General features: G+C 42.6%; 2 protein-coding genes across 8 annotated transcripts in view; both read right to left on the bottom strand.

The window, feature by feature from the left end:
• PSTPIP2 (proline-serine-threonine phosphatase interacting protein 2) overlaps nt 1-1,141 on the bottom strand; it is a 114,839-nt gene extending 113,698 nt beyond the window's left edge. For 5 of the 7 annotated variants that reach the window (XR_003794621.1, XR_003794625.1, XR_003794623.1 and 2 more), the window contains exon 1: nt 1,075-1,139. Coding sequence is in view for 3 of the 7 variants with exons in the window: in XM_029230551.1 (XP_029086384.1) it covers nt 1,075-1,107 (33 nt within the window). In the remaining 4 variants the exon portion in view is untranslated. Of the gene's footprint in view, nt 1-1,074 lie in introns of all 7 variants that reach the window. The other 2 variants (XM_029230527.1, XM_029230563.1) reach the window with 2 other exon arrangements.
• Nucleotides 1,142-12,801: 11,660 nt separating this feature from the next.
• ATP5F1A (ATP synthase F1 subunit alpha) lies at nt 12,802-21,496 on the bottom strand. The gene is made up of 12 exons (XM_029226425.1): nt 21,354-21,496; nt 19,756-19,834; nt 18,311-18,480; nt 16,307-16,480; nt 16,053-16,219; nt 15,705-15,853; nt 15,231-15,382; nt 14,898-15,122; nt 14,287-14,394; nt 14,034-14,178; nt 13,150-13,300; nt 12,802-13,010 (listed from the first exon to the last, which is right to left on the bottom strand). Exons 1-12 carry the CDS (start codon nt 21,411-21,413, stop codon nt 12,929-12,931), a joined length of 1,662 nt encoding a protein of 553 aa, XP_029082258.1. The 5' UTR covers nt 21,414-21,496; the 3' UTR covers nt 12,802-12,928.
• Between the last annotated feature and the right edge of the window lie 1,162 nt (nt 21,497-22,658).

The raw sequence follows: 22,658 nt of genomic DNA, 5'->3' as shown, positions 1-22,658 counted from the left end.
GCCTCTTCAAGGGGACAGCTGCGAGGTTGTTCACCTTCTCTGTGAAGCTGAGGGGGGTGGGGGGTGGGGGCGGTGAGCTGCACCCTACAGGTGGGCAGTGCCCCAGGAGAACCTCAAAATCTCCAGGAAAAGGGACTTCACAAAGCAGGGTCTAAACTGGGTCCCGAAGGTTACAGGGCCAGGTTTCTCTACCCAGCAGCTCTAGATAGGGGCCAGGAACCTGCTAAGCAGCTATGAGGCTGAATGGGGGACAATCAGGGTCTCAAGTAAGGAGCTGGGGCGGCTTGGCAGCACTGGGTCAGTCTGGAGACGTGCTGACTTTCTGCTCCTGCCTTAAAGGGATGAGGGCGGTTCCTCCGAATGAGGGGGTACAGACCCTTGAGGGGCACCTGCGCAGTCAGATGACGGGGGGAAGACGACTGGACAGAGGGAGAGGGGCAGGCAGAACTGCTGCCTCCTGGTTGGGCCCGTCCTCGGGCTCAGATGTCCCCACCACCTCGCAGGGTCTCACACACGCACCGACCTCCCCCTGGGCGGGGGCAAAGGCAGGGAGAGGCTCAGGAAGCGGAGCTGCAGAACCCGGCAAAGCTTCTGCTAGATAACACCTCTAGGGTTGTCTGCCGGGGCGAGCCGGGAGCTAATGGGGCTCGGACAGGCTGTACGTTTCCGCGGACCTGGAAAAGCCGATCAGCCTGGCGAAGTTCACCCCACGTTCTGCGCCTCACGTCCCCCCAAATCCGCTCACAGCGCAGCCTCAGGGGCCACCGGCGACTCTCCCCGGACGGGTGACTCCTCCTTTTGGGTCTCGGTTTCCCCATGAGATGAGGGGGTAATGTCCCGACTCTAAGACTACACCCGTCAGCAGTGTCCGGGGGCGCGGGCGGCCGAGGGGGAGCCTAGGAACCGGATCCCGGGGACCCGCGGGCGCGCGGTGGGCTGGGGGAAGCGCAGAGAGGGGCCGGCGGCGGTGCCTCCCCTCGCGTTCTGCCCCGGAGCACTGGGCAGGCGCCCACGTCTCCCCTCGGAGCCCCCGTTCCCGAGCCCGGCGATGGGTCGCTTACCCCGCCGACTTACCCAAAAGTTCCCCTTGAACAGTGAGCCCGTCATGTCCGGCGCGCGAGGAGAGGAGAAAGCCAGAGCAGGCGCGCTGCGTCGCTGACTGTCAGAGCCAGCGGCGCGTCCCGCCCCCGAGTCCCGCCCCCGCGCCTGCCCCGCGCAGCCCCGCCCCGCGCCGCTAGCACCAGGCACGCCGCACTCGTCCCGTGCGTAACGGAGGGGCTGCCCGCGGGTTAGAGCCCTGCGGCGTCAGCCTTCAGTTAGTCAGCCCTACATTCCCCCTCCTTCGGGAGGCCTTTAAGGATTGGAAGGAACCGGTCCTGTCGCCTCCCCAAATTTGGCTCCGTTCCTGCCCACAAGCCCCCTCCTCCCTCGACCCAATTCCTCACGGAGAAATCCAGGCTTGCGCGGTGGTGGAAGGAGCCCCCGCCGGATCGGAGGTGGTCGCGGGGACAGCGCGTCGGCTCTGTGAAGCCTGAGCACTGACAATGCTAGCGGCCGCGTCAGGTGTGGACGCTTCATCTAGTCAAGTGCAGGACCCCAGAGGCGCCCGCCACAGACAGACAAGCACGGTTTAGTCTCAAAGTCATGGAAACATCACTGATACTGTTTCCCCTTGACTCTAGGTCCCTCAGTGGGGTCCTTACAAGGCAAACGGGAACTCAGCTCCTCGCGACCCTTCCGCATCTTAGGACCCAGACCCAATACCCTTTTCCACCAATCCCATTCCAGAAGTAGGAGCCCGAACTTCCTTCCTCTCCCTCCACTTTTGTAACATAACACACTCATAAACATAACCCAGGGCAAGTCAGACCCATCCGGGCTTTGTAGTAATGCGGCACTCTGGGACAAAGTACTGCCCTGTGCTACATGCCCTGAACCAAAACTGAAGCCCAGAGGCTGATTGACTTGACCAAGATCACAGCGTATTTAAGGTATGAAGAGCTCGGTTACAGCTCTTCCAAACAGAATCAGAGCCCAGGATAGAGGCCATTTCTGGGACAGATCCATTCAAGGAGGGGAGGATGAAGGTCAAGAGTGCCAGCCCAGAACCTCACGCCTGGAGAGGCAAGCTTTGCCTCTGAGCAGGTTCTAGCTTGGTCCAGAACGAAAGGACAATTGCTGGGGTGATATGAAGGACAGCTGGAAGATTCTGCCTGGTAATACCTAGCCCCCTCCCCTGTGATGAAATCCCACCAGTAGAGTCATCGCAACAACAAGGATAGAGAGGTGGCCTCCAACCCTGGGTCACTCCGAGGACATGCATTCATTCATCTCTTTGTAAAGCAGTTAGGTTAGAAGGAAGAAAGGGAAGCCTGACAGTATCATAAAGGGCAGCAGAGGCCACAGAGGGCACCAGGGGGACAGGCTAAACAGCAGGAGGGGTAAGAAATAGTGACAACTAGGGAAATGAAAGACGCTGCAGTGCCACAGGCAGCATCAAAGCTTTTTCCTGGGAGTTTTGAATATTTTGCAACAAATATTTTAAATACAATTCTAATTGTCTAAGTTTTCATTTTTAACATCTTTTTTAACACCTCACGGAACATTGTACTTGATTTTCGTGGCTCAAACCCAGTCCCCTGGATTTTAACTCTCTTCCACCACCCGGTGGCAAGATTGCAAATTGCAAATGGTTGTCCGCGCTGCCAGAAAATATTCCTCATTCATTCCTCATTTATTAATAACCTCATCACCTGGACAGGTGTTGGGAGTAAAAAGACAAGTAATATCTGTACTATATCCAAGGGTCTATAACAACTTGGGGACATTTTACTAATGAAATTAAATAACACTACTACAGCAACAATGGAATGATGAACTTTAATGATCAATACATTTAAGATAAACCACTATTAATGTTTTGGCATCTCTTCCAATAATATACATTTCCATGATTGAGCTCTTACTGTACATAAAATTTTGAGTTTTGCTTTTGTAACTTAATAACATTTCATTAGTATTTTCTAAAGTCCTTTAACACACTTTTCCTAACAAAAAGTTTGATAGCACCTGGTGCGGGCCAAACAAGACAGATACTCTTTCATGTAAAAATTGAAAGTCTCTGTGAAGAGAAATTTGGCCATGTGATCAAATTTTTAAATGCTCTTATTTATGTATGTATGTATGTATGTATGTATGTATGTATGTATGTATGTATGTTTGGGCCGCGAGGCTTGCAGGATCTTGTGGGATTGTTCCTGACCAGGAATTGAACCTACACCCTCAGCAGTGAAAGCAGAGTCCTAACCACTGGAGTGCCAGGGAATTCCCTAAATGCTACTGTGTTTTGACCCAACAATTCCATGTTGAAGAATTTACCCTCCAAATATCCTTATGTGTGCCAAGTGAAGTATGTACAGTTATTTATAACAGCATGGTTTATTCTGCCAAAGATTTTAAAGAACTAAACGTCATCAGTGGAGAACTAGCTCAATAGATGGTGATACTGCTATACAATGAAATCATATTCAAGCATTAAAAAAGTGAGGAAGCTGTGTTTTGATATGGGACAATCAACAGCTATTAAGTGGGAAAAAAAAGGCAAAACAAACTGCCATTGGGTGAGGAGGAAAAAGAATAGACACACGTTTTAAATGGGTTTCTTTGATAGGGGGATGGGGCAGAGGGGCATAGGCGGGAAGACCTACTTTTCTTCACGCCCTCTGGACCTCTGAATTTATACAAGGTGAGTTTATTTCAAATCCCCCCAAAATTAAAAAGAAAAATCTTCAGTGTCATTTTTTAACTTTTGCGTAATTTCCTATCAAGTGGATATATCAATACTTCCTTACCATTTTCTTAATGCTTTTAGAAATATTACTGTGATAAATACCTTTCATATAAATTTTTGTTAAAATTCTTCATAATGGAATGTTCATAGCAGCACTGTTCACAATAGCCAAGATATGGAAACAACCTAAATGTCCATGGACAGATGAATGGATAAAGAAGATGTGGTACACATATACAATGGAATATGACTCAGCCATAAAAAAGAATGAAATAAATGCCATTTTCGGCAACATGGATCTAACTAGAGATTATCATACTAAATGAAATACGTCAGAAAAAGACAAATATATGATATCACTTATATATGGAATCTAAATGACACAAATGAACCTATCTACGAAAAAGAAACAGACTCATGGACATAGAGAACAGACTTGTGGTTGCCAAGGGGGAGGGGTTTGGGGGAGGGATGGAGTGGGAGGCTGGGGCTAGTGGATGTAAGCTGTTATATATGGAATGGATAAACAACAAGGTCCTACTGTGTAGCACAGGGAACTATATTCAATATCCTATGATAAACCATAATGGAAAAGAATATTTTAAAAAAGAATGTATATATACGTATAACTGAATCACTTTGCTGTACAGCAGAAAGTAGCACTGAAAATCAACTATACCTCAAAAAAAATTCCTCATAGTTGCATTACAGGTTAAATAATATAAACATTTTTAAGGTTTTGAAATAAAACTGTCAAATTGTTTTCCAGAAGTTATGGAGAAAAAGGAGGCTTCCCCAGAAGGAAATAGGGATCTTTTCCCTGAAATAGGATAAATGGATGGTGAGCAGCAAAAATAACAAATGCCCACTAAAATCACCAATTTTCCTTCACACTTTAAAAAAACCGGTCTGCATTCCTCTTCCTCCTCTTCCTCCCCTCCACCAATTCCTCTTAGCTGTTCCTTCTTGAAACACTGCTTTCTTCTCGTCTCTGCTCTCCTCACAAAGCCACATTTCCCTATCACAATTAAGTCCCAAATGCCCCTGTGTGGTCAAGACCCTCCCTACCCTGATCTTTCCCACTTCACTCCCCGGCTTCCTCCCCTCTCCTCACCCCAGGCCAGTCAGGCTTTTCTGCCGTCCCAACTTTGCTCCTCTTTTGCAGGCTGCCTGGGTGCTGCTCCTCTTTCTGCTCAAGTTCCATCTCAGCACCACTTCCCCACCTTCTCCAGCCCTCAGTGTCTTCTCAGTTCTTGCATTTCTAGAAATTGTCATCCTTGTCACACAAACTAGCCCTTAATGAAATATAATTTGTATCCTATGTTCTTCTCTAATTTCTGTTCCTCTTGGATAGCTTACCTCCCCAAGAACACTGAAAAGCACCTCAAGATAAGGATATTTTCTCAAGTACTCTCATGAATTAGACAATGATGGAGCCAGCCAGGGAATTCAATAAGCTCTTTCTGATCAGCAACAGCAGAACCAATTTTTACTTCAGTTCCCATAGTCCGATCCCTTCCTTCCAGGAGACGGGAGCAAACCTGGCCAAGGAGGTAAAGCCAGGATCTGAGGACCAGGACCTGGCCAAGCAGAGGCCATGGTACAAAAGCAACAGAGGGCAGGAGTAAGCTGTGTTATTAGGTCTGCCAAGTCAATGTCAAAAGCAGAGAGGATGGAATTCGTCACCAGGATTAGAAGCTGAGTAGATTGAGGAATGGAACAGAGGGTCAGAACAGGACAGGAGCAGAATACAAAGGGAAAACTTCCAGGAGGAGGCTTCAGTGCCCAAGGGCTACTAGCTGCATGGATCAAAGCAAGGGTTAGGGTGAATACCATTGTTGGGGCCCAAGGCAGACCACCCGCAAAATATGCCTCAGTGGCATACTGATTTTGAGTTAAAGTTATTTAAATTGCAAATGGAAGAGGGACACTTGACCATCCTGTCTCCCTGAAAGCAGGAAATAAATCTCCCATTTGAAAGGTGCCCTCCCTGTACTAGGAGGTTGAAATACATCCTTATCACCAGAGATATGGAATTCAGGGCCAAGAAGCCTGTATAAACAAAACTTGTTGCTGTAATTCTTTCATCTACTACCCCAAGCCCAAACTCTGTTTAGACTCACTTATTAAGCACCCAAAGCCTAAGTTTCTTTGTCCTGACAATTCCTATCAAATTTATTCTTTGTCTAAAAAGTACAGACACCACCCCTGGTGGTGCAGTGGTTAAGAATCCACCTGCCAATGCGGGGACACGGGTTCGAGCCCTGGTCGAGGAAGATCCCACATGCCGTAGAGCAACTAAGCCCATGTGCCACAAATACTGAGCCTGCGCTCTAGAGCCCATGAGCCACAACTGCTGAGCCTGTGTGCCACAACTACTGAAGCCCGCATGCTTAGAACCCGTGCTCCGCAACAGGAGAAGCTACTACAAGAAGTCCGCATACTGCAATGAAGAGTAGCCCCCACTCACTGCAGCTAGAGAAAGCCCGCGCGCAGCGACAAAGACCCAATGCAGCCAAATATAAAAATAAATATATTTTAAAATAAAAAGTATAAAAGTTGCCTGCTTTAGCCACTTCTTATATCCCATTTCTGAGACTTCCATGTGCACGAATTAAAATTTGTTACTTTTTCTCTTGTTAATCTGTCAGGTGTCAATTTTATTAGTAGGCCAGTCAAAGTGGGGGAGGGGAAAATTCCCCCTCCTCAACACCTTTTAAGATTGGAATTTTCATAAGTGAAAGTGAGTGAGGTAAGGAACTCAGAGGATCTGTTCCTGGTCCAAGTAAAGATGGAAAAACTTTGATATTCACTGTCACAAAAGACAACCTACTGCATGTGGGGCTTTTTCATCAAAAGCCACCATTTAAGAGTGAAAAGCAAGCTAAAGAATAGGAGATGAAATTTCTAATACACTTATCCTACAATGAACTCATATCCAGTATGTGTATATATACATGTATATGTGTGTGTGCTTTTATATATATGTGTATGTATATATACATATCTATATATATATATATATATATATATATATATATAAAACTTGTAAAACTAAAACCAAAATACCAGGACTGTTTCCAGGGCTGGGGCAGGAAATATACAATATAAGGTAAGCATGGAGCATTTTGCAGTACCAGAAAGCCCACACGTACACATACACAATTGAGGGCATTACAAAGGGGCACCGGAGCCAACTGAAAGAGGCCACAATGGCCAAAGCTGGAACAATTTGAACAAAAGTAATGTAATACTGCATTATAACCCAAAGTATAAAATAATTAACCAGGAATTCGTACTGATATAAATAGGTGACTGAATACATAAAGGATATATAAATCTTCTGTGCATAATTCCAAATAATTTATGTTGATGCTCCACCTTCAAGGAGGTAAGACTTCCCATCCCTTCAGTGGAAGCGATGAATAGTCACTTCCTCCCAAAGAATACAATATGGAAGGAGATGGGGGGAGAGTAACCTTACAGTGGAGAAGCCTGATAAACAAAACCTCAGGCAGGTGATCAAGATTAACATGAACAGTCATAACTCACATTGACAGTATGTACCCCTGACATCAGGTGATAAGACTGGTAATCTACCTCTGTGGTCTTTCACCTAAAAACCTATAACCCTAGTCTAATCATGAGGAAAATATCAAAGTGAAAGACATTCTATAAAATACCTAATTACTATCCCTCAAAACTTTCAAGGTCATTACAAACAAGGAAATCTAAGAAACTCACAGCCCAGAGGAACCTAAGGAGGCATGATGACCAATGTAGTATCCTGGATGTGAAACTGGAACAGAAAAAGGACATTAAGTAAAAACTAAAGAAATTCATGGTGTGGGCGTGGGGGGGGGGGAGTAAAAAACAAAACAGCTAAGGAAATCTGAATAAAGGATGAACTTTAGTCAATTATGATGTATCAATATTGGTTCCTTAGTTGTGACAATACACCATACTCCTGTACTATCATGATGCTGCCTCAGCTCAGAAAGGCATTCAGGTCAGCTCCAGTTCAGGGGCCAGAGCTGTGCTGGGCTCGAGTTGATACCTTGGCCAAATAAAATAGCTTCAGACAGAAACTTGTATAAACCACCTTTCTAAAATACATCTTTATGGTTAACAGGATTTGTTTTAACTGGCTAAATGCAGGACCCCTGGAGAGCACAAGTGAGGTCAATATTGCAGGTTGGTCTTGCTGATAATTATTGTTTTAAAGATGCCTGTACGGAAGAGGCAGGCCTGGGACTGCTGCTATCCTGAGAAAAGCCTGCTTGCAAGATTAGCCCTTGACTAACATCTAGGAACCTGACTGGTATTCAGTTCCAACACAGATATAAAAATTTTGTGCCTAAACTGTTTGTACAATGTGACTTATGCTGAATACCTGTTTCCTTCCAGGAGTCTGGAATTTTAGTACATGCTAGGCAGAAGGTACCCATGTGACTAGCCCCAATAAAACCCTTGGACGGGGAGAGGACTAGAAAGCTTGCTTACACCTGGTTTCCTCCATACATCACTCCAGGAGCATCTTCCCATTGCTGAGTTTGCAATCTCTGGTTCATACTGATATGAGATGGAATGCTTTCCTTGAGAAAATGCCAGCTAGTCAATGTAGAAAAGAATTACAAAACCACCACTTTACAACTCCCAATGCTGTAACTATTTCAGGCAAGAATCAACAGATCCCAAAACCATTCAGTGAAAGATGCTGGGGAGATAATTAGGGAAATTTTATTAAGGACTGCATATTAGTGAATCAATGTTTGTTTTCTTAGGTGTAATAGTGGTATTGTGGTTATAAAGATGAGTATCTTTATTCTTAGGATATAGATGCTGAAATGTTTTAGCTCAAGTGTCCAAACTGTCAGGATGCCTGCAACTTACTCTCAAATGGTTCACCAGAAAAATGAATAAACAAAGTAATGAATGAATAAAGCAAATGCATCAAAATATTAACAACTGGTGTATATGGATAAAGAGTAAATGGGTGTTAATTGTACTATTTTTTCAACTTTTCTTAGGTCTTCATAATTTAAAAAGAAAGTAAAGAGGGGACTTCCCTGGTGGCGCAGTGGTTAAGAATCCACCTGCCAATCAGGGGACACAGGTTCAAGCCCTGGTCCAGGAAGATCCCACATGCCGAGGAACAACTAAGCCCGTGCACCACCAACTACTGAGCCTGCGCTCTAGAGCCCGTGAGCCACAACTATTGTGCCCGCGTGCTGCTACTGAAGCCCAGGCACCTAGAGCCCCTGCTCCACAACGAGAAGCCACTGCAATGAGAAGCCCGTGCACCACCACAGAGTAGCCCCGGCTCGCCGCAACTAGAGAAAGCGTGCGCGCAGCAACAAAGACCCAACACAGCTAAAAATAAAAAATAAAATAAATTTTAAAAAAATAGTCAGAGAAAGACAAATATTATATGATCATCACTTATATGTGGAATCTAAAAAATAACACAAATCAATTTATTTACAAAACAGACTCACAGAACAAACTTATGGCTACCAAAGGGGAAAGGGAGGAGAATTAATTAGGAGTATGGGATTAATAGATATATACTACTGTATATAAACAAGGATTTACTGTATAGCATAGGAAACTATATTCAGTATCTTTTAAAAACCTATAATGGAAAAATCTGAAAAAAAAAAAACTGAATCACTCTGCTGTATACCTGAAACTAACACAATATTGTATCAACTATACTTCAACCCACTAAAAAACGTGGGCTTCCCTGGTGGCATAGTGGTTAAGAATCCACCTGCCAATGCAGGGGACACGGGTTGGATCCCTGGTCTGGGAAGATCCCACATGCCGTGGAGCAACTGGGCCCATGCACCACAACTACTGAGCCTACACTCTAGGCCCACAAACCACAATTGCTGAGCCCGCATGCCTACAGCCCGTGCTCCACAACAGAAGCCACCGCAAGAAGTCCATGCACCACGACAAAGAGTAGCCCCCACTCACAACTAGAGAAAGCCCACACACAGCAATGAAGACCCAATGCAGCCAAAAATAAATAGATAAAATTTAAGTCTTCCTCTGGCCAAATGCCAGTACAAGCTCTTTTCCAGCTCTACCAGTAGGTAGTCATTTTTAATTCAAATGGCATTTTGTACTGGTTACTTACTGCATGTTATTTGTATTTCTAGGTAGTAGCTGCACAGCGTTTACAAAGTCATCATTATATTAAATGTCTTTTGTCCCACTCCCTAACCCTAGATAAGTTACTGAAAGGATCCTTTTGCCTTGCTCACTTTGTACCTTTCTTTAGTGTTCATCTTATAGTTGATGCTCAATAAACTAAGCACTATTTAAAATATGCCTATCTTGGGCTTCCCTGGTGGCGCAGCAGTTAAGAATCCGCCTGCCAATGCAGATGACATGGGTTTGAGCCCCGGTCCAGGAAGATCCCACATGCCACAGAGCAACTAAGCACCCCTGTACCACAACTACTGAGCCTGCGCTCTAAAGCCCGCAAGTCACAGCTACTGAGCCCGCGCACCAACTACTGAAGTCCATGCACCTAGAGCCCCTGCTCCACAAGAGAAGCCACCGCAGTGAGAAGCCTGCGCACCACAACGAAGACCCAACGCAACCAAAAACAAAATTTTAAAATTTATAAAAAATATGCCTATCTTAGTATTTCTAGAATTACAGACTTTATTATCAAGAGACCTTGAAATACATATCTGAAAGCCATAAAACCTCAAATTTCAAAGCTCAAGTACCTTTTCAGACGTTCACCATTCCTCTATAAGCTGTACAAAAACCATTTTATGATAGGCCATTTGGCTGCCGCACAGGAAGGCCATTAATCAGAGTATTCAGGCCTGCCTGTTCAGAACAGCCAGGTGAAGTGCCCCATCACATTAGTCTCTGAGTGGTTAAAAAAAAATACATTTGAATCTTAGAATTTGTTGCTCCTGGTTCACTGCTGCAATAGAATGGGCTAGGCTTTAGCTCAGTAAAATCAGGGAAAGGGCCATACAGCTTAGAATTCTTGACATGTTCTAGCACAACTCTTTATTTACATGAACAAAAACTTAAATGACTTACCAAGTTCATACAGCTTATTGACAGTAGAAACTAAAATCTAAATGACCAGACTCACCAAACTTTTCATAGGGCACATCTGCTCTTTTAGTATCAGTATCATCTGTCTATCATTAGACAAATTAAACTAGTACTTCTATTTATACAGAGAGCCTACCGAGACTGAGAAGAACATAAACATTTTGGCTTTCATCAGCTCATAAATAAGTCACATAAGCAAAATTTCTTTATCTCAAATCATAATCTGTTTATATTGTAATGACAGAGGATTATGGTAGGGTGGGTAATGTGAGTGTCCACATGAAAAATTCTTATTTGGTGAGATCAATAGATCACACATATAATATAAAAGCGGCATAATAAAAACTGCAATATGGAGGTAACTGACAAAAGAAATAAATGAAGTTAGTTGCTTTAAGAGAGCAGAAAGTTGGGGGTAGACAAGCAAGAGATTGCCATTTTTCATCAACAGCCCTGTCTTGAGTTTTTGATTCATTAAATTATATGCCTGTGTTAATTTAAAAATGAATAGAGCCCAGAAAGTCACAGGCATGGGTGAAATTTAAATACAACACACATATGGCAGTTTAAGTGGGGAAGAACCATTTAATAAATGGAGCTGAAAAAACTGGATATACATATGGAAAAGAAAAAAAAAAAAAAGACTTCTGACCTCTACACAAAAATACAACTCCAAATGGATGATGATGGTCAATCTTTTATGTCAACTCGGCTGGGCTATGGTATCCACTTTTTGGTCAAGCACCAGTTTAGACATTGCCGTGAAGGTTTTCTTTTTTGGCCACATGCCACTCAGCACATGGGAGCTCAGTTCCCCCCCCCAACCAGGGATCGAACCTGCTCCTCCTGCATTGGAAGCACAGAATCTTAACCACTGGACCGCCAGAGAAGTCCCATGTGAAGGTATTTTTTTAGATGATTAACACTTAAAAAGCAACAGACTTTGAGTAAAGCAGATTACTCTCCACGTGGGTGGGTCTCATCCAGTTGAAAAACCTGAGGTCCACCATGGAAGAAGGAATTCTACCCCCAGGTGCAACTGTTCCCTGGGTCTTCAACCTGCCCATCTACCCTTTCAAACTTGCCAATCCCATAATCTCTCCATACAGCTATGTTTATGTTTTATTTCTCTGGAGAACTCTAATACTGAATTAAGCTCAGATGACAAAGCAAATCTTTAGAACTCTTAGTAGAAAATATAGTTATCTTTCTGACTGTAAAAATTTCCTAAATAAGACCAAAAGTACTAACCATGAAAACTTGATCACTTAAGAACTGCAGCTTATAAAAGGTACGTTAAAGCACACAATGAGAAAATATTGACATGTTCACAATTTTACTCTGATACCTCCTTTCTCAATTTTTGTCCTGATCTTTCACTCTTCACTTAGCTTTTTATTTCCTTGACAATTTTAGTTGCCCTGTTCTTTTCCTGCCTACAGTACCTCTTTATGCAAATTAGTCTTCTGGGAAGAGAAGTCAATCAGACTTTTCAACATTATCAAATATGAACTTTGCCACATATATCCAGTTAGTGAATTTCTCTTTAATCAATCACAAAGCACTCTAGAATCTTACAAAGAACTCAGTCTCGAATATTGTGTGGGCCTGCTAACTTTATAATAATCAAGTAAAAAAAGCTAAGAAACATGTTTACCAATTCCTCAAAGTATAATCTCCATTCTTTTTAAAGAATCTATAGGGCTTCCCTGGTGGCGCAGTGGTTGAGTCCGCCTGCCGATGCAGGGGACATGGGTTCATGCCCCGGTCCGGGAGGATCCCACATGCTGCGGAGCGGCTGGGCCCGTGAGCCATGGCCGCTGGGCCTGCGCGTCCGGAGCCTGTGCTCCACAACGGGAGAGGCCACAGCAGTGAGAGGCCCGCGTACCGCAAAAAGAATCTATAGAAAGCCACCAAGCCAATATGGAACCTTTATTTTAATGTGATTACTGTACATCTGAAGTATTGGAATAATCCTTTTATAAATGCAACAAGAAGAAACAATGACAAAACCAAATCTGGCATTTGACGTGAATCCATAGGAGTTTAAGCTTCAAACCCAGCCAAGAAGTTTGTTACCACCTCTTTCATCTTTGCATCTGACTCTTCTGAGATCTTTCCATCAGCCCTATTTTGAAAACAAAAGCAGATCAGTTCTGACCTGGATAAAAATTCAATGACTAGCTTAATTACAGAATTCAAAAGAATTTTAACAAGACTTTACATTTTAAAGCTTACAAAAAAGAAGACATCAGTTGTGTTCATACCTGATTTTGCCCAACAGGGTTTGATGTTGGCTGATAACATGAGACAAGAAAGCATTCTCAAACTTTGTGATCTTGCTGGGCTCCAGCTTATCAAGATACCCCCTGACACCAGCGTAGATAACAGCCACTTGCTCTTCAATAGCCATGGGAGCTGAAAAGAAATAAGTGAGTTGCTCAACAAATAAATGCCATGTTTCCAAAGTCAGAGAAACTTACTTTTTCCACAAACTATTAACACGTGTCTACAGATCGCCTACTTTCACAAGTGGAAACTCCACATCAGTACTCCTTCCCACCTCCCCGCCCTGAATCAGTTTTTTCCTCATAATGGTAAGCCTTGAAGTGTAACCTCTGAGCGTATTCCATGAGCACTGTATATCATTCAGCAGCATTTATATTCTTCTGGGTATAAATAACTTGCTGAAATTTTATAGCAAGGTAGTACACACTAACATTCTTTTTTTTTTAAATTTTTTTTTTTAGGCCGCACCCACAAAGCTTGCAGGACCTTAGTTCCCTGATCAGGGATCGAACCCAGGCCCTTGGCAGAGTCCTAACCACTGGACTGCCAGGGAATTCCCGACACTAACATTCTTTTAAATCTGCCAAATTCCACAATCATATAGCCAAGAGGGCGATGGTGGGGAGGAATGGAATCTACTATGTCTTAACTCCCAAAAGAAGGGTATTAGTACACCTTTCCTCACATTTACATTCAAATGATAAGGACTGTACTTTAATTAAGTAACACAGGTATCAATCACATTCAAAAGACAATATCTCTGATCAAAGATTAACAGCACATATTCTTATAAGGAGCTATGTGATATTCCCAGGTCCTAACACACAGTAGGAACTTGACCAAATGGAAAAGTACAACTCACAATACTGTCCTTGCTTCAGCAACTCAGTCAAACGCACACCACGACTCAAGAGTTGTTGAGTGGCAGCATCGAGGTCAGAACCAAATTGGGCAAAAGCAGCAACCTCACGATACTGAGCCAATTCCAGTTTCATGGTACCTGCCACCTGAAATACAGAAATGGTTAATTCACACAATACAAAAATACTTACCTCAATGACACAGACCACCATACACTTTGATTTTTAACCTAATGACAAAGTGATGCAAATTACCTGTTTCATGGCCCTGGTTTGGGCAGCAGATCCAACACGGGATACAGACAAACCAACGTTAATGGCAGGACGGATACCTTTGTAGAACAATTCTGTTTCCAAGAAAATCTACAATGTAAGGAAAATACTCACGCTTATTAGCAGGCCTAAAGAAATCAACTATTTACAAAATTAAGTCATTGTAGCAAATGCTGAGGCCAGGAAAAATGCTAAATGTCTTCTTATGGTAAAGAGCTCCTCAAATCTTTCACAACCCAATCAACCTGAATATTCTATTGCTGAGATTAGGAAATGTGAGTGAGATGAGGAAAGAACAGGTATCGTATCTATATTGAATCTTATACAGGTGAAGTGGTGTGATTTCTCCAGGATTTGCTTCAAAATTATACAGGGAAGAGAATAGTGGGTAAAAAGAAAGCAAGAATGAAGTACACTATACCACGAATTGATAAATGGGTGGGATATGTGGGGTTTCATTATACTGTTCTCTTTACGTTTGAGATTTTCCATAATGAAAACTAAAAAGCATTTAACAAATTAGTTCAAAACTACAAACCAATGCCTTCAAATCATCCAAAGCTTTCACACTTATTTAATCATAATATCGATACCTGTCCGTCAGTGATGGAAATGACATTCGTTGGAATGTAAGCAGACACATCACCAGCTTGTGTTTCTATGACTGGTAAAGCAGTCAAGGAGCCACCACCAAAAGCATCGTTCATTTTGGCTGCTCTCTCTAGCAGACGGGAGTGTAGGTAGAACACATCACCAGGATAGGCCTCACGACCAGGGGGTCGGCGGAGCAGCAGAGACATCTGACGGTAAGCAACAGCCTATGGTATAGAAAAGGGTTGTGAAGTTCACCTATTAGACAGAAGCTACATTTTTCAACTACCACTGGGGCACCAACATACAGAGTCTAAAAATACATTTCATTTGACCTGTTTGGATAAGTCGTCATAAATGATCAAAGCATGTTTGCCATTATCCCTAAAATATTCTCCCATAGAACATCCGGAATAAGGAGCCAGGTACTGAAGTGGGGCAGCATCCGAAGCAGTAGCTGAAACCACAATGGTGTACTTCATGGCATCTGAGAAGAAAATAAATTTTAAGTTTTATATGGTTATCAATACTGTGATTTTAGATTAGAGACTAGAATAAAAATTATCTCAGTGCTTTACTACTGTGACTTACTATTAAAGTTATCCAAATAGTTTCTACTTTAAAGAAACTGACAGAACCTTAAAAGTTAGCTGCTATTTTATACTAGTTTTTTACATATTACTTTTGTATTGATTTATATTAGAAACTTCAGCTCATTAAGGAGTAATTAAAATCAGCCTACATTAAGCATAAGCTATCCTAAGATTAGCAGCATCCCAGATAACAACGAGACTACAGTTCCTTAATACCTGCATCTGTAAGTCTCTTCACTAACTGGGCAACAGTGGATCTCTTCTGACCAATAGCAACGTAGATACAGTATAGCTTCTTCTTTTCATCAGTTCCATCATTGAATCGTTTCTGGTTAATGATTGTGTCAATAGCAATTGACGTTTTGCTTTAAAAAGAGAAAATAAACATAAATATTACTAAACACTTCAAAGGATCCCCCGACTTAAATTTCACTCCTCTTCCTCCTCACATCACATTCTACTCTCTCCTGGATATCCAAAGTATTTACCATTCCAAGCCTAAAAGTAATCTTTCCACAGAGCAAATTTTAGTTAGAACTTTTCAACAAGCTATCAAGTCTTTACCCAGTCTGTCGGTCACCAATAATCAGCTCACGTTGACCACGACCAATCGGCACTAAGCTGTCCACAGCCTTAATGCCAGTCTGCATTGGTTCCCGCACAGAGATTCGAGGAATGATCCCAGGGGCTTTCAGACCAACTCGCCTTCGGGTCTTGGAACCAATTGGACCCTGTTAAACGATAAAAAGAAACCCCAGACCCATCAGTTTGGCTCTTTGTTAGAAGCTACAACCACATCTAATAAATGTTAAACCTACCTTTCCATCAATGGCATTACCAAGGGCATCTACTACACGACCCAACAGCTCCTCGCCGACTGGAACATCCACAATAGCCCCAGTTCTCTTCACAATATCTCCTTCTTTAATTAGTTTATCATTTCCAAACACAACAACACCAACATTATCAGGTTCCAAGTTCAGAGACATACCCTATACAAAAGACACAATTGAATACCCATGAAGCTTGAGTGGCACTTCTTCCCATATACCTACACTACATATGAAAATAGAGAGGAAGAGTAATATTGACTTTTCAGATCTGGTTTACTCGTGAGTATTTTTCCAACGAAAAATCTTCCTTAGTTAAGACTTCTAAAACAGCAACATGTTCCATTGAATAATTATAGGTTAGAATTATAAGCCTAAGAAGCACCTTATCACATCCTCTAAGAACTAAAAGAAGCAAAGAAATTGAACAGTTTAAGCTTTTTCTACTGCATTTCCTTTGACTATGGTTTTTGAACTGGGTGCCAGTATGAAATAAAGCTATCAAGGTCAACTGGGAATTTTAAGACATGCTTGATTCACATCTGTGGGAACTCCATGAACAATTTTAAAAAACTATCTAGTCAGAACCTGTACCCATCAGGTTAGTAAAAAGTTAAATTAAAAGCTACTTAATCAAGAACAAATCTATATAATATGACAGTGCTGGGTCATCTCTCATCATTACAATCATATTTCAAAATGGTAAGACTTTAGGTCCCTAAATCACAACGAAAGCAAAAAGGCTAGTCCAGGAACTGACTCTGGTCAATAAATGAAGCTCTGGAGAATTACTTACACTAAATACAGAGGAATATCATGGAATATCATCACAGGTACAAAATCTTTAGTCTGAATATATGATGTTCAACAGAGTAGTCACTAATCACATGTGACTCTTTAAAATTTAAATTAATAATTGCCCTGTTGGGACTTCCCTGATGGCGCAGTGGTTAGGAATCCGTCTGCCAGTGCAGGGGACACGGGTTTGAGCCCTGGTCCGGGAAGATCCCACATGCCGCGGAGCAACTAAGCCTGTGCGCCATAACTACTGAGCCTGCGAGTCACAACTACTGAGCCCACGCAGCTAGAGCCTGTGCTCTGCAACAAGAGAAGCCATTGCAATAAGAAGCCAGTGCACCGCAATGAAGAGTAGCCCCTGCTCACCACAACTAGAGAAAGCCCATGTGATGTGCAGCAATGAAGACCCAACACAGCCAAAAAAAAGCTAAAAGGAAATTCAGTTCATCTATTTCAGCCTAACCTCTCAAAGTTATATACACTATAGATGAGAGGTTAAATTCTTAGCCAAAGTCTGAGAGCTACTGATAAAACTTTCGGCTCCATAATTAGTCTTCCATACCAACAGGCTCTTTTTCCACACTGGACACTACCAAGCAGACCAAGAAGATCTTTCCCCCTGTGTGATTAGTGGATAATTCTACTGCCCCTGGTCCACCTGGATATCATGCTCTGCTTTCATCAGAGAACCCGTGACTCCTAAAACTTTTCTCACCTTACTGCCCAACTAGGCTCAATCTAACAGAAAAAAGTAGACTTGTATCATTAGAGAGCTTGATAGCTACATCACTAGCTCACTTTTCAACAATAGATCCACTCTTACTAGAAATAGAAAATCAGTGGCTTTCAACTTTTCACCGGAAATGAATTTAATTAAAATTATCAAATGCTTTCGTATAGGATGATCTTAACAGCTACAAACAGACTTGAACTTCTCAAAACCTGGGTGAAGATTTACTCAGTTTTATATTTCAATGCTAATGTTTACAACTTATGTGTAAATCAGTCCCTAGGGTAAAAAGTTTGATTAACAAAAAATTTATTTTTTTCACAATCTATAATAATGACAAACACAAACTGAAGCAGATTCAGATTCAAAGTTAAAAAAAAAATCTTACACAATCTCTGAATTACTAAATGAATAACTGAGGAGACACCAATGTTAAAACATCAAAATCTCATTTTATAATTCACCTTTAAACCTGAAGAAAACTCTACCATTTCTTCTGCTTGAACATTTCTCAGCCCATGTACACGGGCAATACCATCACCAATACTTAAAACACGCCCAGTCTCTTCAAGGTCAACAGAGGTATCAGCTCCAAGAATACGCTCTTCAAGAATAGAGGACACCTCAGCAGTGCCTATTAAGAGAGGACAATTCCATTACAAAAAGAGCCTGGGCCAAAGACCTTTTCAAAACTCATTTCCCTAACAATATATAAACTAGAGTTGTGATCATAATAATCAAATTGCATTCTAAAACATAATGTCCAACATTCTATTCAAAAAAGCCTGATACCTACCACTATGAAAATGAATCCAAGTGACTGAGAGAAAACTTCACAAGACAAATGTAAACCAGATAAGGAGCTAATCAAATTAAGCAATACCCTTAAAATAAACATTTCCTATCTTGTAATTCTTTGGTTTAATCTCTAGGAAATCTGTATTTATGTTAATATTTGAATATAACTCAAACTAAACTCTATAAAAAGCATATTTTTAAAATGCAGTGTATTTTAAAAAGCAACTCTTCGGGAGTTCTCTGGTGATCCAGTGGTTAGGACTCTGTGCTTTCACTGCTGAAGGCGCAGGCTCAATCCCTGGTCTTGGAACTAAGTTCCCGCCTCGCAGCCAAAAAAAAAAAGGCAACTGTTTAGCAAAGTGTAAGTACAGGTATCCCCCTCTTTTTGAAAGTTCCATTTATGCCATTTCACTTTTACAAAAAAGGGTAATCGCTTCTTCACACTTTAGCCATTTCAGCTAAGGAAAGGTTTCATTAGAATGTTCCACTTTCAAATAGTGAGGAAAACCTGTAACTTTTCCTTTAAAAGGATGCAGGTACTATTCTTCATCTCAGCATGTGGGAGATACCTAACTTTATTTCAAAAGCCCTAATGCACATCTCAAAAGAAATTCCCCAACCTACAGCATCTTCCTAAGCTTACCTCCTCACCTCTCTATTGCATTTACAATGTGCAAATTCAGACTGCCAGGTATAGCTTACCAATTATTGTCTTTGAAAAACATAGAGGTAAAAATTACCTGCTTTTTTTCAGTGTTTTTTAGGAGAGGAAAAGACTCATAGATCAGAAACGGTGCCCACCACCTGACATATACTTTGTTTCCACCAAAGGAGCATTCATTATGAGAAAAAAAAGAACCTGTACTAACATCAAAAAAGAAATACATAATTATAGTTCATTTCACTAGAACAAGAGAACCTACCAAGACAGGGCTAAATGGCTCATTATGGGTTAAGAATCTGAGATTCCACAGTAACTAAAATTGAAAGAAAACACTAACTAATGGAAAAAACCGAAAACATCCACAATAGGTATGTAACCTACGTAACTTCATTTTTCACTCAATCGCAAGGTAGTAAGTGTGGTGTAGACACAGAATTAACAACTTACCAGTCTTCTGAAGACGAGAGTTAGAGGCATGGAGGTTCCTTACAGCAATGAAGGATGACCCCAAAGCATTTTTGGAGACCTAGTGCAAAGATTTTTTTTTTAATTTAATTTTTAAAAAAGCCTTTATAAAACTAGCAAGCTTAAACAAACGCAGGCTTGGCCTGATCAAATTATCAGCGTAAATATTAACCACCTGAGAAAGCACTTTTGATCTATGTGAAAATTTATTATGCAGCTCCTGGTACACAATAAATATGCTAAAAAAAGCAGAGCATATTTTAAAAAGCAACAGCTAACAAAATATCTTCCTTTTAAAGGCATCAGATAATATTATTTTGACTTTAGATATATTTCAATTGAGTTGTGGAAATTCTCAATTTGATAAACTGCTTCCTAAAAGGGGCAAATCTCAATAGATTTTCTATTTCAACCTTAAAAATAAAAAGCCTGTAAATGTTAGAGTTTGATTAGAAACTAAGAGATATGGCACATGCATTTTTAAAAAAAAAAATGCCAACAAATGTCAACAAAGCTTGCAGTAATCTGGACCCCTCCTCCTTCAAGTTGAAACACTGTGGTTGGTCAATGTCAATTCCGAAGACACTCCCTTCTATAGGACCTGGATAAAAATCATTAAAAATGCTTTTTTTTTTTTTTTTTTTTTTGCTAACAGAAATCCAAAACGGTACCAAAGGTTGTTAGGGTAGTAAAATGACCAATATATTTATTTCACCTCCCAAACTGAGATTACTCTTAAAATGAAAGAACAAGTAAAAGTGTTTACACAGGACCTAAAAGTTATTTCCGTAACTCCAAGTGATATTAGTAATGAAGGGCACTGACCTCCACAGGTTTTTTTCCAACCTATGTTCTATTTTATTTTACTTGATTTCTCAAACACTAACGATTCCTCAAGGAATCTTAAAACACGTCAAAGCACCACAAAGGAAAATCTGCCTGACTAGGACAATTTAGAAGCCAGCTCCTCTGCTGTCAAGGTATCGGCCGCAGTGAAATGCATATTTGCACCTGTACGGTGTTTTCATGATCGTTTCACAATTCAGCACTAAGAGACCGCCTACTGAAGCATTCAGAAAGCCACCTTCATTTATTGATGTCCTCTGAACCGACCTCGGGGAAAAGGTGGAAGCCTGGGGCCTGCTGACCTTCAATACAATGTCAGGCTCCTCAAGCTCGCTTCAACCAGGCCTGACAACAGTGCTCTGACCTTCAACGAGGAAGTCCCGGAGAAGCAGCGGGACCGAACCTCACCGTTTCGCAGCAGGCCTCGGAAAACTAGCGCCCCAGTCCTGACCTTCACTCAAGGCCTCTCTCAGACAAAGACTGGAATCCTCCGGAGGCGCCATCTCTGGACAACACGAAGGTCACTGCCTCCCCTGCAGCACTCGGAACCCTCCCGCACGGGGCAACCAAAGGGCCCTTCCGCCGCCAGCCCAGGACAGCCCGAGTGGCCAGCGGAGCAAGATGGCGAGGCCCGCCACAGCCCCTCAGCCTCCGCGCAGAAAGAGCGGCCGAGCCCGTGCATCACCACCTACTGCCGCCGAGCCCCCTCCCTGCCGCCGGGACCCCGCGCTCACCAGCCCGGCCCGCCGAGGGAGGGCGCGTGCCACGGCCGCGGCGACGCGCACGGATAGCATCTTCGCTGCTCTTCCTCAGGTGCTTTCTCTGCAGCCGCAGCCTCTGGACTGACTGGTACAAAATGGCCGAGCTGCGAGGAAGGTCAAGGCGCCAGCACACGTGACCCGGAAGTACCGCCCCTCCCCCGGACGCGAATCTGCCGGTAATTACTTTTTTTAAGTATCGTTTTTAGATTTGAACCTCCAAATGATTAATTAGATCTTTGCCAGCCTCGGCCCAGGCATTGGTTACCCATTTACTTTGATCTTTCGCGTCGACCTTATGGTTGCCCTGGGCGACCACATGGGTAGCGGAACCGGCCAAGAAGCAGTTACCAGACCGCATCCCGGCAGGGAAATGATGCTGGCGTCACCCAGTCCTGGGGCGCGGCTAGCTTGACTGTCAGGGGGGTTGATTGTGGCGGGTCCGAAGCTACAGCTATAAAACCTTGGTGATGTAGGTGCAGTAAACAGTAATTTCAAATGGGCGGTTTGGCAGCAGAGCGTTTCCTGCTGGGAGAATTAACGCGGATTAATCCGCAGATCGCTGGCTAACACTCCAGACCCTCTGAGTCAAAAACTGGGGGCAATCTGAATCTTTGAAAAGCATCCACACCATTCTAGGTGATCTGATAAGCACTCAAACTGGAGAATCGCAGTTCTTTTAGATTCGATCTAAAAGAATCCTGTTTGCGAATTAGAGCAAATTGTTTTAAAAAAAAAAAAAAAGTATAACGAGCATGGGGACCTCCCTGGTGGCGCAGTGGTTAAGAATCTGCCTGCCAATGCAGGAGACATGGATTCCAGCCCTGGTCTGGGAAGATCCCACATGCCACGGAGCAACTAAGCCCCTGCACCATGACTACCGAGCCTGCGCTGTAGAGCCCACAAGCCACAACTACTGAGCCGGCGTGCAGCAAATACTGAAGCCCACGTGCCTAGAGCCCGTGCTCCGCAACAACAGAAACTACTGCAGTGAGAAACCCGCGCACGACAATAAAGAGTAGCCCCCCCCAAAAAAAAAAGAGTAGCCCCCACTCACCTGAACCAAAGAAAGCCCGCCTGCAGCAACGATGATCCAACGCAGCCAAAAATTAATTAATTAATATAAATAAATAAAAGGAAATAGGTTTAAAAAAAAAAGTATAACAAGCACAAATTCGAATAGAGTGGTTGCCAATCCTGAGAAGAATGGTCCAGAATCAAAAGTCTCATTCGAGAGTGGGCTAGGGCTCAATTTTTCCTCTACAAGCAACTGGTTTCATG

This window comes from Monodon monoceros, unplaced genomic scaffold (genome assembly GCF_005190385.1).
Source record: "Monodon monoceros isolate NGI ecotype Baffin Bay Population unplaced genomic scaffold, NGI_Narwhal_1 Super_Scaffold_1, whole genome shotgun sequence".
Classification (NCBI taxonomy): Eukaryota; Metazoa; Chordata; class Mammalia; order Artiodactyla; family Monodontidae; genus Monodon; species Monodon monoceros.
Note: the sequence above shows the minus strand (reverse complement) of the source record. Positions and strands in the feature narration are given on the sequence as shown.